Source organism: Pygocentrus nattereri, chromosome 3, assembly GCF_015220715.1.
Source record: "Pygocentrus nattereri isolate fPygNat1 chromosome 3, fPygNat1.pri, whole genome shotgun sequence".
NCBI lineage: Eukaryota > Metazoa > Chordata > Actinopteri > Characiformes > Serrasalmidae > Pygocentrus > Pygocentrus nattereri.
Genome location: NC_051213.1, coordinates 26,425,918 through 26,442,952, shown reverse-complemented (window position 1 = coordinate 26,442,952; position 17,035 = coordinate 26,425,918). Strand labels below are relative to the sequence as shown.

Genomic DNA, 17,035 nt, shown 5'->3' with positions numbered 1-17,035 from the left:
ACTGCCTGTAGATTTAGACCACCGAGCTGTGACATCACAACCACGATTTATTGGCTTTCTGGCGCACTGCACTAAGAGCTCAAGCGTCAAAGCCAGAAAAAGTTATTTTTATATCACCACAAGATTTTAGAAAAGTCAATATTAGTAGACTGAAGATAGTTTGTTTTTCTCGCCAGTATGATGGAACGCTCTCTTTGCTTTAGAAACATAAAATGAATAAACACACTACAGAATTGTATTTCAAGTATTTCATTCTAAAAAACACACATTTTATTTAAACATGACAGAGTCCTACAAAAAGGAAATTGTTAATCTGTCACTATTCAGGCCTAATAAATAAAAAAAGCAAAAATTAAATTACATAAAACTCACAAACATAATGTAAAAAGACTTAAAGTTTAAACAGCATAATGCCAAGGCACTCTTCATCAAGTATCAGCTGAAGTTACTATGGTAGACAGACTATAATGTAACAATGATAGATATTTACATCCATTTATGAGATTCTCTGTCAAGTGTAACAAGAGCACTAAAGGTCTACTTTAGTGAGTTTACTGCAGTGCTTACAGACAAAGACTGTGCACACATGGGCTGTGATATTTATAATATTTCAGTTTGGTCTCTGGAAAAATACAAAAACTGGCTTATGTGTTACAGCAGGGTTAAAGCAAACTTGCCCTTTGGTGTATGTGAACTACACAGAGTGATGAACTGTAACACATTTAATATTTATGTTATGACTTAATTATGTTTGTCATCATTTAGGACATTTAGTGTTACATGGATCCCCTGATTTGAATAGTTCATGAATACTAACGAGAGGAAACATCGACATGGCACCTAACATGGAGCCAAGCTGTACTACAGCACCACACCATATGAGGGCGCTGTGTCCTTCATCTCTCAGGATCACCCCAATGATCACCTTCACATAGGACAGAGTGAGGACAAACACCACCCATGTTATGACCTATTTGTGCATCAGAGAGAGAGAGAGAGAGAGAGAGAGAGTCAGTTAATAAAATGTACAGTAATGTCATTAAGTACTATTAAGTTACATAAAGATGTATCTGTTAAATACTTCAGGAAGTCCTAACAGACACTTTACAGACACTTAAATATCCTAATCATAATTGATATAGTTTATAGTTACATATATTTAGTCAATGAAGCCTCATAATTGTTGTAGTGCATCAGTGTTTGATAATATCATAATCAATAATTGGGTTGGGTAAACAGGTAAGTCTTACCACAAGTGCAGCTCCCATATCATGATGTACCAATAGAGGGCAAGGACTCAGTGCTGCCATGGCCATGATGTAGGCCCCAAATCCTGTACCAGTCACTGTGAGAACTGCCATCAGAACCAAGGACCTTGAAAGGAAAGACAGCTAAGTCAGCTATGTTTTCACTGGATCGTGCAACCAAATCTACAAAGATCTTCCAGCCTTCTATCAAATCAAATTTGGTCATAATATCTTACCTGTTTGGCACAAACATGGCAATGAAGCAAGCCACAGGGTTGGCCGCTGCAGCCATGGTTGTTGCCAGGTGATAGGCCTGATTTCCGTAAGGGAGGCAGGAGTAGGACTGTACTGAAGGGAGGACTGCATTAGTTAGTGCATTGACCCAGGCCAGGACCACAAAGATTAAGACCAGCTGTGCTCTGCTGAAGGTGCCTTTGCCAAAGCTGCTGCGAGGTTCTTTCACCGGACTCTCTGAGGAATCCAGCATGGGTTTCTGTTCTGGAACAGAGTTCTGCAGAGAGAGGCCAACACCAGCCTTCTCTCTGTGTGTGGCATCATCAAGGTAGCGCTCACACTTGCGTTCCTTGGCCACAGCAGGGAGGTGGTTGAGCATCAGGAAAGCGCCCAGGCACACTATCATCATTACACTGAGGAACAGGAAGAAGACCTGAGCAGAGAAGTTGGCCTGCTCGTAATGTGCCACCAGTTCACCACCTGACCCCCAGGTGGAGTTCTCCATGCTAACGTTTGCATTAGCTGTAGCATTCTTGCATTGAACCATCCCTACTCCCTGAATAAGCGCCACCAGTGCTGGAATCAAACCACTCAGACCCTCCCCAACAAAATAACTGGTGAGGTACTGAGGCGGGAGCCTCATCATAAAGGGAAGGAAGGTGACAGAAGATGTGCAGTCCACCACTGATAGAAGAAAACTGAGAGACAGCAGGGCCACACTGTGTACAGCACCCCCCACAACTAGTGTGTGCTTCCAGAGGAAGGCCAGGAGGAAGGTGGCCACAACACCCATTACTACGATAGTGTAGATAACTGGCTGCTCATCCAGAGCTCCTGGCTTGAAGCGGTGCATGAGTGTGATGAAGAGTGGACCGATGTTGGCCAACTGGATGATGACAGTGAGGTAGGAGGGCAGGTACCAGCCCTCAGGAATCTCAGGTACAACCAGTGGGAGCTCCACCCACATCCCATTGATGGCAACCCATGAACCAATGCCAAAGAGGCAGGCCAGCACATGTGTCAACAACGCCATGATGAAGAGGATTATTTCAGCTTTTGATTGTCCAGCACGTGGTGCAGAAGGTAATCTGAAACATGAACACTGGAGTTTTCAAATGATCAACTTTATATGTCTGCTATGGTTACATCTGTAGCTTTGGTGAGATTTGGCTGACTGTAATTATGGATCTGGGAACAGTCTCAGGAGTCACCCATAAACATGGAACAAAGGACCAAGCTTGACCTTATTATTGAAGTGCTAAATGACAATTAGACACAAAAAACCCCACTTTATTTACAAGTCATAACATCCAAGGGAAAGGACAGCTAGCTACTATTTCTATTAAATAGTAAATAATAAGTAATATAATAATAATAAATAGTCATTATTAAAAATAATATAATATCTAAAATAATATAAAAATAATAGCCATTATTTTATAACTATGTATTGTGTAACTAAATGATTAGAATGAACATTTAAAGTGGTTTTAAAACTAGTTAAAAGAGCTTCAAGTGCTGTATATTTTTGTAGACCACACTACTGTATGGAATCATTGCACTTCTCAGCCTAAATCCATCCATCCTCACATTCAGTGCTAAGGTAGCTAGCTTACCTGCTGTGTATACAGGACAGGAAGCTGGTCTGTTCGGAGTAACGACACAATTTAAACTTTTAAAAACAACATTTTTAAGACTGATCATCTCATTAAAAGTCCCTCATGGGTCAAGCCAAGGTTATGTGACCTTCGCCTCACAAACGCATTTCTCTAAACCTGAGCGTCCACATTCGCTAATCATCTCAAAATTAGCTGCACTGACGATTAAGGAAATGAGCGCCGTTTCCAAGAAGTGTCCACGTGCACTTCCTGACTTCCTCCATGCTGCCAGAAACTGTAAATGACCGTTCATGAAGTGCAGTTTATCCCCAATCACTGCTCAACACACACACACACACACACACACACACACACACACAGATACACACACACACACATACAGACACACACACACACACAGATACACACACAGACACACACACACACACACACACACACAGACACACACACACAGATACACACACACAGATACACACACAGACACACACACACACACACAGATATATATACACACACACACAGATGTACACACACACAGATATACACACACACACACACACACACACACCCACACAGACACCCCCCCCCCACACACACACAGAAACACACACACAGATACACAAACAGCCACACACACAGACACACCCACACACACAGACACACACACACACACACACACAGCCTACCTCGCGCGCCGCTGCCGACTCCACACGTTGTGAGCAGCGCGTGTCTACAACAACCGGCTCGAGCGGTTTTTTCTCCTCTCACGGTTCAAAGCGCTCTTTCTTATGGCAAGCAAAGAGGGTCAGAATTCACCGTAAACCAAACGCGTTTTATTTGCTTTTGACTCTCTCAAATTAAAAAGATCCTATATATATATATATATATATATATATATATATATATATATATATATATATATATATATATATATATATATATATATATATGTACACTGCTCAAAAAAATAAAGGGAACACTCAAATAACACATCCTAGATCTGAATGAATGAAATATTCTCATTGAATACTTTGTTCTGTACAAAGTTGAATGTGCAGGCATGCTCCTGATGAGGTGGCGGATGGTCTCCTGAGGGATCTCCTCCCAGACCTGGACTAAAGCATCCGCCAACTCCTGGACAGTCTGTGGTGCAACGTGGCGTTGGTGGATGGAGCGAGACATGATGTTCAGATGTGCTCAATCAGATTCAGGTCTGGGGAACGGGCGGGCCAGTCCATAGCTTCAATACCTTCATCTTGCAGGAGCTGCTGACACACTCCAGCCACATGAGGTCTAGCATTGTCCTGCATTAGGAGGAACCCAGGGCCAACCGCACCAGCATATGGTCTCACAAGGGGTCTGAGGATCTCATCTCGGTACCTAAGGGCAGTCAGGCTACCTCTGGCAAGCACATGGAGGGCTGTGCGGCCCTCCAAAGAAATGCCACCCCACACCATTACTGACCCACTGCCAAACCGGTCATGCTGAAGGATGTTGCAGGCAGCAGATCGCTCTCCACGGCGTCTCCAGACTCTATCACGTCTGTCACATGTGCTCAGTGTGAACCTGCTTTCATCTGTGAAGAGCACAGGGCGCCAGTGGCGAATTTGCCAATCCTGATGTTCTCTGGCAAATGCCAAGCGTCCTGCATGGTGTTGGGCTGTGAGCACAACCCCCATCTGTGGATGTCAGGCCCTCATACCATCCTCATGGAGTCGGTTTCTAACCGTTTGTGCAGACACATGCACATGTGTGGCCTGCTGGAGGTCATTTTGCAGGGCTCTGGCAGTGCTCCTCCTGTTCCTCCTTGCACAAAGGCAGAGGTAGCGGTCCTGCTGCTGGGTTGTTGCCCTCCTACGGCCTCCTCCACGTCTCCTGGTGTACTGGCCTGTCTCCTGGTAGCGCCTCAGCCTCTGGACACTACGCTGACAGACACAGCAAACCTTCTTGCCACAGCTTGCATTAATGTGCCATCCTGGATGACATGCACTACCTGAGCCACTTGTGTGGGTTGTAGAGTCCGTCTCGTGCTACCACGAGTGTGAAAGCACCACCAGCATTCAAAAGTGACCAATACATCAGCCAGAAAGCAGAAAGGTACTGAGAAGTGGTCTGTGGTCCCCACCTGCAGAACCACTCCTTTATTGAGTGTGTCTTGCTAATTGCCAATAATTTTAATATTCCATTTGGACAACAGCTGTGAAATTGATTGTCAATCAGTGTTGCTTCCTAAGTGGACAGTTTGATTTCACAGAAGTTTGATTTACTTGGAGTTATATTGTGTTGTTTAAGTGTTCCCTTTATTTTTCTGAGCAGTGTATTTCCATCATATGTGTATATCCATCAGATGCTCAGAAAAGCGTATTTAAACATCTTATTGACCAGGCTGACCTTCACCCCTTACAGTCAATGGGACCTATAAGTGTATGTGTGTACATCAGTTCCTCAGTCTTATAACTACATAACTTACACAATTAGGTTATAGTAGTTACTAAGTAATTATAGTAGTTACAGAATAATAAGCCCTTTTAGGGGTTAAACACTCTCCTTTAGCTGTCACAAATATTCATTAAGCTACATATTACCTTACCTCCTTTGCCATTGTAATAGAGATTAAAATCAGGCCTCTGGTTAAATTCTCTTGGTGATTCAAATCAAATGGCAAGAGTCTAAAAATCTTTTACATTTTTTTCTAATGTAACTAATTCTTGTCCTGTAAAACACACTGAAATACGATTTAAGAAATGCCTGTGGCCATGAAGCAGAACACAATCTTCACAGTTAGCCAAGCTCTGTGGTAGACAGATAGGATAGACATAATAGAAGGTAAGATAGACATAATAGAAGATAGGATAGACATAATAGAAGAATACACACTAAATAGTGATGAGTTTACTTCTTGCTGAAAAAAAAACATTGTGGTACTCATAAGTGTAATAAACTAAATACCTTTAACTAAAGAAGAAGAAGAATTAACTCACAAAAATGAGAAAATCCATAAGAAATCATGCAAACATACAATCTCTCTTCTGCTTTGAGGTTGATTGTGTGGTGACATACCGTCTATGCCCTCTGCTACACATGACTTTTGACCTATATATTAAGCCAAAGGGGTGTTTAAGCTGCCCTGAAAGTGTCATGTGAATGTTACATAGTTTCCTGTCCTCAGTTAAATTGCGTATTTGCTCATATCTGTGAAAAATGAGTTAAGGTACAGTGTTATCTATTTAAAAAAAAGGATCAAGGGAATAGCTCCTAAAACACAGCACTAACTAGAGGTAGTATTTGACTTAATTACACATAATCCCATGGAGAATTTTTTCATTATGTAATAAAAGGTCATGCAGGAGGGGAGAAGGCAATGGACAAAATATTTAAACACATTTGTTGTAATACGGATCATGGATCATGGATCAGAGAGAGTCAAACAAAGTAAAGGAGGCAGGTTTAAGGAACACTTAAAAAACACAGATTGATCCCTACATCCACATATAAAGTAGTATTCCACCATAACTGCGTATTAAAGTAAAGTACAATCATTCATTTTTTTACCAATCACACTCATAACTACCACTTAAGCTGATGAAAAAATAAAGACATCCTTGATGCTAAAAGGAATCATTTCTATACAGACAAGGCTTTAATAACGTACAGTGACTCACTTGTTTTGAAACCTCCTCTGACTGTCCTTCACAGCATCAGTTCCAGTGTGTGCTGTTCCGGTCTGAGTCTCCACTATCAGCCTGGCCTTGCTCAGGCTCAGAATGTTTAACAAGAGAGGACGGCTCTGGATACCAGTCTGGCTGCTCCTGTGATGCAGTGTGGCTGGCGGGTCTTAGAGAAGAGTCCAGTCTGAGACCCAAGGCAGGCCAGGAGAGGGGGGGAGAGGACAGAGCAGTCTGGCCCTGAGGTTATGCCCTCACTGTTGTGGAGGAAGGAGTGCATGCTTAACTAAACCAACTGTCAGACAGCTTTAGATCGAAGCCTGTGATTTCTATGAGTCAGGGCAGGCATGCCTTTTGTTGGTGTTAATACCTATAGTCATTCTGCATTTTCTGCTACAGATATGCTTAGTGTTGATAAAATCTTCACCTCAGGGTATTTCACCTTCAGACGGAAACTTTACAACAGTCTAAAGCTATAGCTAATGAGTTTTGAAAGGCCATTTTAAGGCCCATGCACTTAAAAATGTACTTCATGCCCTCTTAAAATATCTTTCTTCGCCTGCCTCAAGGTTTCACAGGGAGAGAGGAATCTAGTTTCCACTCTGCACATGCTGTACCTTCCTTGCTCCAAGCTGGCCACATGCAGTCATTCTTCGGTGTTGTTTTTCACTCAAGAACCTGAAGCCTTCAGATAACATGAATCACAAAGTACAATACATTGTTCCCTCCACTTCTCTACACCTCTGTTGCATAAAGCATATGTTTCCTCTATGTGCTGTTCTAAGAGAAATGTTATTGAATATATGGGTTAAATGCCATGTGTAGAAGTCAACAGCAGTAGAGGAGTTAAATATTTTAGTTTATGTTTTCTTCTTATTCTAATTGATTTCCTTGAGTGCTTTTCTCAGTCTGATGCTTGATAACCCTTTTGATACAGCTGAAAAAAGGGTGTTTTTTCCAAAAGGAAAGTATAAATAACTCACACTTATGACTTGCATTTATGATGTAGTTAATTACACTTATGATTGCCATTGTTTTTCTTTCCTCTGACTTCTTAGTTTTTATTATTTCTTTATGTCTGTCTAATGTTCTGTGTTTGATGTTTGAAGATTATCTTCAAGATATCAACCTGTTTCACAGCCACAGGTACATTTTTTATGTTATTTTACTAATTAACCAAAGGCAAAAAAGAACATGTCTGAAGACAAAACATAATGTATAATATTATTATGCATAAAGCATAAGGTAAATGCATTAGTACCAATATTTGTTACAGCTAAAATTAGGGCTTTAACCTTAAACTAGTCTTTAAGAAAATAGCTTCTGTTATTTTTGTTTAATTTCTGTAATATTGTGATGAAGTGCTGTTTGATTAACAACAACAACAACAAAATAGTTTCTAGTTCAGGCACAGCTGGAAGGGGAATTGGAGTTTCTGTTTCAGCGTTTCAGACACTAATATCATGGATTTTTTAAAATCAAGCTGCTGCAAAATTGAAGCATTTGCATTTATATTTTAGTGTAGACAAACTCCAGCTACTGGAGTAAAAAAAAAAAAAAAACATTCTTCTACTGTCTACAAATTAGAATCTTGCTGAATTTCTAGGCTAGGAATTCTCCTGTGAAACCTGTGTCCTGTGGGGGAAGACTCTTAATTTATGTTGTAAAACTACAGTAAAAAAATAATACCAGGTTGGCATGCTTTTACTTGTGATATCATTCCCTCTCAGATCGTATTGCCGGAGTTTTAAAACGGGTTAAAATGGGTTGTTGTTGTGCTAAAGGCAGGTGTATGTCAGAACTGGCAAGTGCATAAAACCATTTGTTTCTCATTTCTGTGTTGATTTCCTGTTCTGTGTTGTTCTGTGACTGTAAAAACTATACCTGTAAAAATAAACCTGTATTTATTGTTGCTTCATTTTTATGCTGCTCATTTCAGAAAACTAACCATACAAGTGGTTTACCACAATTTGTTTCGGCATTAAATAGTTACATCAAATAAAAGCAAATATGAATAGCAATAATACAGAATCAAACAAAATAGAGCATCCCTGTAGAAGTGATAGGGCCACTGAACAGACTAACAGGTAGAGTCATTTTACTGCTATTTCGACCTCTAAATCACAACCAAGTGTAGTGTTCAATAAGAACGTGTGTAAGGCCCTTCAGTAAAATGTAATAGAATATTTTCATTGAACTGAAATACTCATGTTTTCCTATTTAAGAGACATCACACTTTTGCCCCAGTGTAACCTTGGCCCTGTTAGATTTTCCGTTCTCCTTATTAATATCAGCCTATTCCATTTTCATTATAGACAGCTGTGGCCCGGCCCCGACGATGACGGCTGAGAGAGTCGGCAGGAAGGCGGGCGAACACTCAGCGGCGACGAACCTTGGTGTGGAGGGGGCGGAGCGCAAAGCCCGAGTTCCCCAGATATGTGGGAGTGACGGCGGGAGGAGGGGGACGACGGTGCCGACCACGAGAGGCACCAGAGCAAGGAGCGAGTCCCGAGCTACGCCGCCTGGGCCCCGCCCCCTTTTACGCAGCGAGGCGTCTGGCGGCTGAGCTGCCACCAGGGGGCGGTGACGGGGAGGCGGAGCGGCGATCTGTCGCTCCCTCTGGGCTCCGGTGCTCACGCTGCCCTTAATGAGAGCAGCTGATGCTCATCTGGCGGGCGGAGTGAGCGCCTTTACAAAGCGCTGAGAGAGAGAGAGAGAGAGAGAGAGAGAGAGAGAGAGACTCTGAATGAGCTGAAAAGCTGAGGGAAGAGAGGACTGAGAAGTCTAGACAGCTTGAGCCACTGAAAAGTGGCCAGCTGAGTGTTGGTTTTGTTTGTTGTGTTTGGGTGGGAAAATTAAGATAATGGCTGCTGACCCTGAACCCTGCCTCCAGCCTCCTCCTTGAGCCCGGGGTAGCACATGCCGCTAAAACAGCGTTCTGTAAAAAAGTTTATCTTACAAGAGACGCCATGTTAGTGACATTCCTCTACAATGACTTAAAAGTGTGCTGTAGTGAATACAGGCAGTGTTTTGTTTGACGTCACCAGAAAGGTGCATAGAGTCTGCAGTCGCACACTAGATGGTACGGACAAAGAGCGCTAGAAAAACATACATGCAGACCAAAACTGCAAATTAAAGTGTGTTAATGACAGAAGAACGGACAGATATCGAAGACACATTACCTGGTGATTCAGTAAGGTAGTTGTATATGTCAGAAAATGACTCTTTGGCCACTGGGTGGGGCTGTTTGTCCACTTTGTCCACTAATGGAGGCAGACTAAAAGGACCTTCATCAACCCCTATTTACTTACTTATTTATTTATTTATTTATTTATTTAATGTAACAATGACAATCATTGACCAGCAACGACATAATTGTTTGCCTGACTGGCCAGAGGATTTGGGCTCCTGATAGCTATAAATCTGCAGGGTACTTGTATTTTAAGCTAAATTGTCAAAGACCTCAGAATTTGTATTTACCATAAGTCAAATTAGAGGGGCTGCTTACACCTAAAAAGGGGTGGGGACATTATGCAAGTGTAGAGGATCCAGATGTGATGCTCTATTTAGCTAAAACTCACGCTGGGCTCACAGCATGATTTGTATTTACAACACTGGTGTCAAATTGACATACACTCTGCAACTGTAATCCCCCTTAGAGCAAAAATATCAATTCTTACTTTAATGTCTGATGATGAATGTCTTGAATGTATTAAATAAGATGTAATTTTCTTACACCAAGATGCCTCAAGAACGTCTTAAGACGTGAAGTGAACGTTTAAGTGAAGACACTGTTTTTGTGTTGAGACAAGGAAATAATTATTTTGTGGTCTTGAATGTGAGGCATGACTTAAGACATAACTGTAGAGAGGTTGTGTCTTAAGACAGTTCAGTTGAGAAAGGTGCCACCACAACATCCTGTGGTATAAATTTGGTATTCTTATGGTACTGCCAAACATTTTATTTGTACTTGGCACCAGCAAATTAACATAAAAATGCATACTTTTACTGAAAAGCTTTTTTTTTTTTTAAGGTAGTAGTTGCTGTATTACTACAGCCAGAAACTATAAAATCATAATTGACAAAGTAATAAAAATGTAAAACAATTTAAATGTTACATTTTTTAAAGGTTTAATATGTTTAATATATGTGTATTTTTATTTTATTATTATAATAAAAGTTTATCAAAATTTGTAATGTACTTTGTAATGACAGTAAAATAATTTTTTATTAATTTATTAAAAATAATTATTTTTATTAAGGGTGATTATTGTAAAAAGATATTTAAAAGCACTGAAATGGATTTGTGACCCTTTATTAAAACATAAGTAACATGCATTCTTCAGCTCGTCAACAAATAAGACAACTTGGGTGATTATTATAGTCAAGACATCTTGACACTGTGTCTACAGACAAGTCTTGAAGACGTCTTCATTTCTAAAGACATACCTCAAGATGTCTTAATACATCTTTAGAAGTGTGTTTTCAGACGTGTCTGCAGATATTTCAAGACATGGTAATGGCTGGGTGTGTATGACCTGCCTTGTTTTGTTGGTGACTAATTGATAGATTTGCCTGCATTTTTCTCGTCAGCTTGTCTCATGAGTCTTCCCTCTCGAAATTCATCCAGTGGAACTGCTTACCAACATCTACCTTATTTTGTTTTATAATGTAGTGAAATGTTTGTTAAATAGAAAGTAGACAAGATTGAAAAATAAATTAGATTAAATAAAATAGATTTAGTGTCACGATTGGCTTGTCTTTGTCCCTGTTTATGTTTGAAGTACATGTATTGTTTGTGTTGTATAGTGTTTGACTTTCCGGCCCCCATTGTTTGTTTATCCAGTTCATTTTTGTCATGTCTGTCCCTCCTTTTCTCCGTTTTGGCTCCCTGAACCTGGACTGTTTTGATCATTACCCTGGATTTGCCCCGAGTAAATCTTGCTTTTCTCAGCACATGCCTCCACCTTCTTGCTCCCAACTGTTACATTTAGAGTATTGTTAACTTAGCTAATGAAAAAAAAAAAAAGAAAAGAAAATGCATGCTGCTGAATGACCAGCTGTTTGGGAGTCAACTCTCATTAGTGAGCTGAGCCAACTGAACTCACTCACTAAAAAGAGCCATTATGCCCATAACTGATGGTCAGCATATGAACAGAAAAGCTGGTAATGGGCAACAACACGTCAATAGGCTTGCTGGTTATGCTTCAAGCTGTAAAGCATCAGCTATGAGTTGCCGATTTTGACAATGAAGAGAGAAAATGAAACTGTGAGCCAGAGGTTTAGTGTGCATGTGAACGAGTAAAACTGTGTGAGTGTGGTTCAAATAGGTGTTTAACATGCTCTGTAATTCGAGCTTCAGTTTTGAGTATTTTAGTATCTCCCTATTCAAAGAGATAGGGTCCTGCGTATACCTGGAAATAACTGCACTGTGGTATTTCAAAGATGGCCACTGAGTGAACAGACCTTCCTATAAGGACTTTCCTAGATCTTAACCAAGACCAAACAAACTCAAACCCACTGAGTATGATAAATGAAATAAAATGAAGTACTTGATATCTCTTCACTCTTTATCACTTTCCCACCAAACTGTCAACAATGCCGATCTTTTTATGTCACTACAAGATTTTAGTTAATATTTGTAAACTGAAGAGAGTTTGTTTTTCTCTCAAACATGAAGGTATTCTTTCTCTTTGCTTTAGGAAGACAAATAAAATAAACACACCACATAATTATATTTTATTCTATAAAAGTACATTTTATTTAAACATGGCACACAAAAAGAAGTAGTTAATACTGACACTATTAAGGCCTAATCACTTAAAAAAAACACACACAAAAAGGACTCAAAAATGTAAACGTTAAATAGTATAATGCCAAGACCATAATGTAACAATGATAGATATTTACATCCATTTAAGAGATTCTCTGTCAAGTGTAACAAGAGCACTAAAGGTCTACTTTAGTGAGTTTACTGCAGTGCTTACAGACAAAGACTGTGCACACATGGGCTGTGTTGTTTATAACATTTCAGTTTGGTCTCTGGAAAAATACAAAAACTGGCTTATGTGTTACAGCAGGGTTAAAGCAAACTTTCCCTTTGGTGTATGTGAACTACACAGAGTGATGAACTGTAACACATTTAATATTTATGTTATGACTTAATTATGTTTGTCATCATTTAGGACATTTAGTGTTACATGGATCCCCTGATTTGAATAGTTCATAAATACTAACGAGAGGAAACATCGACATGGCACCTAACATGGAGCCAAGCTGTACTACAGCACCACACCATATGAGGGCGCTGTGTCCTTCATCTCTCAGGATCACCCCAATGATCACCTTCACATAGGATAGAGTGAGGACAAACACCACCCATGTTATGACCTATTTGTGCATCAGAGAGAGAGAGAGAGAGAGAGAGAGAGTCAGTTAATAAAATGTACAGTAATGTCATTAAGTACTATTAAGTTACATAAAGATGTATCTGTTAAATACTTCAGGAAGTCCTAACAGACACTTTACAGACACTTGAATATCCTAATCATAATTGATATAGTTTATAGTTACATATATTTAGTCAATGAAGCCTCATAATTGTTGTAGTGCTTCAGTGTTCGATAATATCATAATCAATAATTGGGTTGGGTAAACAGGTAAGTCTTACCACAAGTGCAGCTCCCATATCATGATGTACCAATAGAGGGCAAGGACTCAGTGCTGCCATGGCCATGATGTAGGCCCCAAATCCTGTACCAGTCACTGTGAGAACCGCCATCAGAACCAAGGACCTTGAAAGGAAAGACAGCTAAGTCAGCTATGTTTTCACTGGATCGTGCAACCAAATCTACAAAGATCTTCCAGTCTTCTATCAAATCAAATTTGGTCATAATATCTTACCTGTTTGGCACAAACATGGCAATGAAGCAAGCCACAGGGTTGGCCACTGCAGCCATGGTTGTTGCCAGGTGATAGGCCTGATTTCCGTAAGGGAGGCAGGAGTAGGACTGTACTGAAGGGAGGACTGCATTAGTTAGTGCATTGACCCAGGCCAGGACCACAAAGATGAAGACCAGCTGTGCTCTGCTGAAGGTGCCTTTGCCAAAGCTGCTGCGAGGTTCTTTCACTGGACTCTCTGAGGAATCCAGCATGGGTTTCTGTTCTGGAACAGAGTTCTGCAGAGAGAGGCCAACACCAGCCTTCTCTCTGTGCGTGGCATCATCAAGGTAGCGCTCACACTTGCGTTCCTTGGCCACAGCAGGGAGGTGGTTGAGCATCAGGAAAGCGCCCAGGCACACTATCATCATTACACTGAGGAACAGGAAGAAGACCTGAGCAGAGAAGTTGGCTTGCTCATAATGTGCCACCAGTTCACCACCTGACCCCCAGGTGGAGTTCTCCATGCTAACGTTTGCATTAGCTGTAGCATTCTTGCATTGAACCATCCCTACTCCCTGAATAAGTGCCACCAGCGCTGGAATCAAACCACTCAGACCCTCCCCAACAAAATAACTGGTGAGGTACTGAGGCGGGAGCCTCATCATAAAGGGGAGGAAGGTGACAGAAGATGTGCAGTCCACCACTGATAGAAGAAAACTGAGAGACAGCAGGGCCACACTGTGTACAGCACCCCCCACAACTAGTGTGTGCTTCCAGAGGAAGGCCAGGAGGAAGGTGGCTACAACACCCATTACTACGATAGTGTAGATAACTGGCCGCTCATCCAGAGCTCCTGGCTTGAAGCGGTGCATGAGTGTGATGAAGAGTGGACCGATGTTGGCCAACTGGATGATGACAGTGAGGTAGGAGGGCAGGTACCAGCCCTCAGGAATCTCAGGTACAACCAGTGGGAGCTCCACCCACATCCCATTGATGGCAACCCATGAACCAATGCCAAAGAGGCAGGCCAGCACATGTGTCAACAACGCCATGATGAAGAGAATTATTTCAGCTTTTGATTGTCCAGCACGTGGTGCAGAAGGTAATCTGAAACATGAACACTGGAGTTTTCAAATGATCAACTTTATATGTCTGCTATGATTACATCTGTAGCTTTGGTGAGATTTGGCTGACTGTAATTATGGATCTGGGAACAGTCTCAGGAGTCACCCATAAACATGGAACAAAGGACCAAGCTTGACCTTATTATTGAAGTGCTATGTGATGTTCAAATGAAATTGGAATATAAAAACACTTCATTTAGGATAGTAAATAATAATGAGAAGAAGAAAATGGAATAAAAGGAAAATATAATAAATGTTTAGGCTTAATCCTTGTCTACAATAGTGGCCTGCAATGTCTACAGGACATAAAGCTAAAAGCTTTTAAGTTCGGAATAGCTGCACAATATAAACATAAAAAAACTGAATTTTTAAGGCTGCAGATGTAGTTAAACTTTCTCTATGGGTCAGAGGTCATGTGACCATTGCTTCACAAACATTGCTCTGAAACTGACCATCCACATTGGCTAATAATTATGTAATAGGTCTACGACACTGATTATTAAGGAAATGAGATCCATTTGAAGTGAGTGTCCATGTACACTTTCTTTTTTTCACTTTCTCTGCACTATTATTCACATATACGTCCTCCATGCTATCAGATAAAGTAAAAAGATCATTCCCTTTACTTTTCTACTTAATGAGCATTAAGTCCACAGTGTCCTTGGAAGCCCTTTCAGGTTTAGGTAATACAACACACCCTCATTACACACAGACACAAACACACACACAGCCCCACATAGACACCCAGAGCTTACCTCGTGCTGGTGCTGCCAACAGACTGCTGCCCACTCCGCTCAGTACCTTCTGAATAGTGAGAGTCTAGTTACATCAGCCAGTGTGTGTTTTTTTTTCTCCTCCCTCACAGGTCACAGCGCTCTTTCTCTGTCTGTGCACTTGATATCAGAGAGAACACAGGCACAAGCTTACTGAATGTCACACCATGGACCTCTGACCCAATGGGAGCTCCTTCAAAGACACAGCCATGTACACGACCTTCCCACAGCTGTTACAAAGCAAAGGAGGAGGGTTGATGGTGCAGAGACTCCTCCCCCACACCCCACTCCAGTCTTGGCACTAAAACCTCATGGCTGCCTCAAGCCAGGAAGTAGCACACTACTTAGCATTACCAAGCTGCCTTTACTCTAACCTATCAAAACTGCTTTGTTTTTCAAAGAGACAAAACAAGGAAATCCAATTTATACAGCTTTCCTCTTTACCTCAAACACACTCGGTCAAGACATGTTTAGTGTCTGAAGTTTGCTTCTGGACGTTTTTGCACTGTTGTTGAAATCTCTGTCTTCTTCTATTATATTATATCATATATCATAGCTTTAGCGTATAACTATAGAGGCTTGTTTCAGAAGTTCAGGCACGTTTTGGCTGATTGACTACGTTTCTGTGTGTTGGGTAAAATTATCCATCCATCCATCCATCCATTGTCTAAGCCGCTTCTCCGTCAGGGTCGCGGGGGGGTGCTGGAGCCTATCCCAGCAGTCTACGGGCGGAAGGCAGGATACACCCTGGACAGGTCGCCAGTCCATCGCAGGGCGGACAGACAGACACAGACAGTCACTCACACAGTCACACCTAGGGGCAATGTAGCATGTCCAATTGGCCTGACTGCATGTCTTTGGACTGTGGGAGGAAACCGGAGAACCCGGAGGAAACCCACGCAGACACGGGGAGAACATGCAAACTCCACACAGAGAGGACCCTGGTCGCCCGGCTGGAGAATTGAACCCAGGCCCTCCTTGCTGTGAGGCGACGGCGCTACCCAGCACACCACCGTGCCGCCTGGGTAAAATTATATCAGTTTAATTTTTTGGTAAACAATTTTCACCTAATCATGGGCAGCCTGCCTTTTCGTAAGTATATAACCCAGAATGAGTGTCAATAATTAACATCTTTAAACTAGTGTGTGGCAGAAATATAATATCTCTATACTTCAAAATATACATTTGTTCTGATAAGACAAAAAATACATGCAAGGCCACAATTGAAGACACTGTCAAAAGCTGTGAATACAAATGTTTTTTAGTTTATGTGTTACACACTGAGCTGCACTAAATCCAATTTAACAGGCCTAATAGTAGTGTTTTTGTAATGAAATATGTGGGTCAGCGTTCCTGACGTACACAGTCCATTATTATGCATTTGTGACACTGTAATGATTTCACAGATTATAGACGCTTGCGGATAAAGGAAAACAAGCAGGCTTTAATGTTGAAGTCGGAATCCAAAATCATGGTCAAAAAAGAGGCAGA

The 17,035-nt window shown here is 41.3% G+C and overlaps 2 protein-coding genes across 4 annotated transcripts; both read right to left on the bottom strand.

The window, feature by feature from the left end:
• Positions 1-233: 233 nt before the first annotated feature.
• Positions 234-6,921, bottom strand: LOC108434183 (solute carrier family 52, riboflavin transporter, member 3-B-like). Of its 3 annotated transcripts, none has more exons than XM_017709146.2 (4): positions 6,763-6,921; positions 1,484-2,569; positions 1,251-1,374; positions 234-970 (listed from the first exon to the last, which is right to left on the bottom strand). In XM_017709146.2, exons 2-4 carry the CDS (start codon positions 2,512-2,514, stop codon positions 758-760), a joined length of 1,368 nt encoding a protein of 455 aa, XP_017564635.2. In that variant the 5' UTR covers positions 2,515-2,569; positions 6,763-6,921; the 3' UTR covers positions 234-757. The 3 variants fall into 3 exon arrangements, with proteins under 3 accessions (XP_017564635.2, XP_017564633.2, XP_017564634.2); XM_017709144.2 differs by lacking the exon at positions 6,763-6,921 and adding an exon at positions 3,787-3,892; XM_017709145.2 differs by lacking the exon at positions 6,763-6,921 and adding an exon at positions 3,098-3,466.
• Positions 6,922-12,540: 5,619 nt separating this feature from the next.
• On the bottom strand, positions 12,541-15,756 carry LOC108434182 (solute carrier family 52, riboflavin transporter, member 3-B-like). Its single transcript, XM_017709143.2, has 4 exons — positions 15,527-15,756; positions 13,669-14,754; positions 13,436-13,559; positions 12,541-13,155 (listed from the first exon to the last, which is right to left on the bottom strand). The coding sequence occupies exons 2-4, from the start codon at positions 14,697-14,699 to the stop codon at positions 12,943-12,945; spliced, it is 1,368 nt and encodes a 455-aa protein (XP_017564632.1). The 5' UTR covers positions 14,700-14,754; positions 15,527-15,756; the 3' UTR covers positions 12,541-12,942.
• Positions 15,757-17,035: the final 1,279 nt, after the last annotated feature.

Coding starts and splice junctions, on each gene's coding strand:
- LOC108434183 (XM_017709146.2), bottom strand. CDS start 2,514: ATGGCGTTGTTGACACATGTGCTGGCCTGCCTCTTTGGCATTGGTTCA. Junction 1,375..1,483: donor GCCATGTTTGTGCCAAACAG/GTAAGATATTAT, acceptor TTTCCTTTCAAG/GTCCTTGGTTCTGATGGCAG. Junction 971..1,250: donor ATATGGGAGCTGCACTTGTG/GTAAGACTTACC, acceptor ATGCACAAATAG/GTCATAACATGGGTGGTGTT.
- LOC108434182 (XM_017709143.2), bottom strand. CDS start 14,699: ATGGCGTTGTTGACACATGTGCTGGCCTGCCTCTTTGGCATTGGTTCA. Junction 13,560..13,668: donor GCCATGTTTGTGCCAAACAG/GTAAGATATTAT, acceptor TTTCCTTTCAAG/GTCCTTGGTTCTGATGGCGG. Junction 13,156..13,435: donor ATATGGGAGCTGCACTTGTG/GTAAGACTTACC, acceptor ATGCACAAATAG/GTCATAACATGGGTGGTGTT.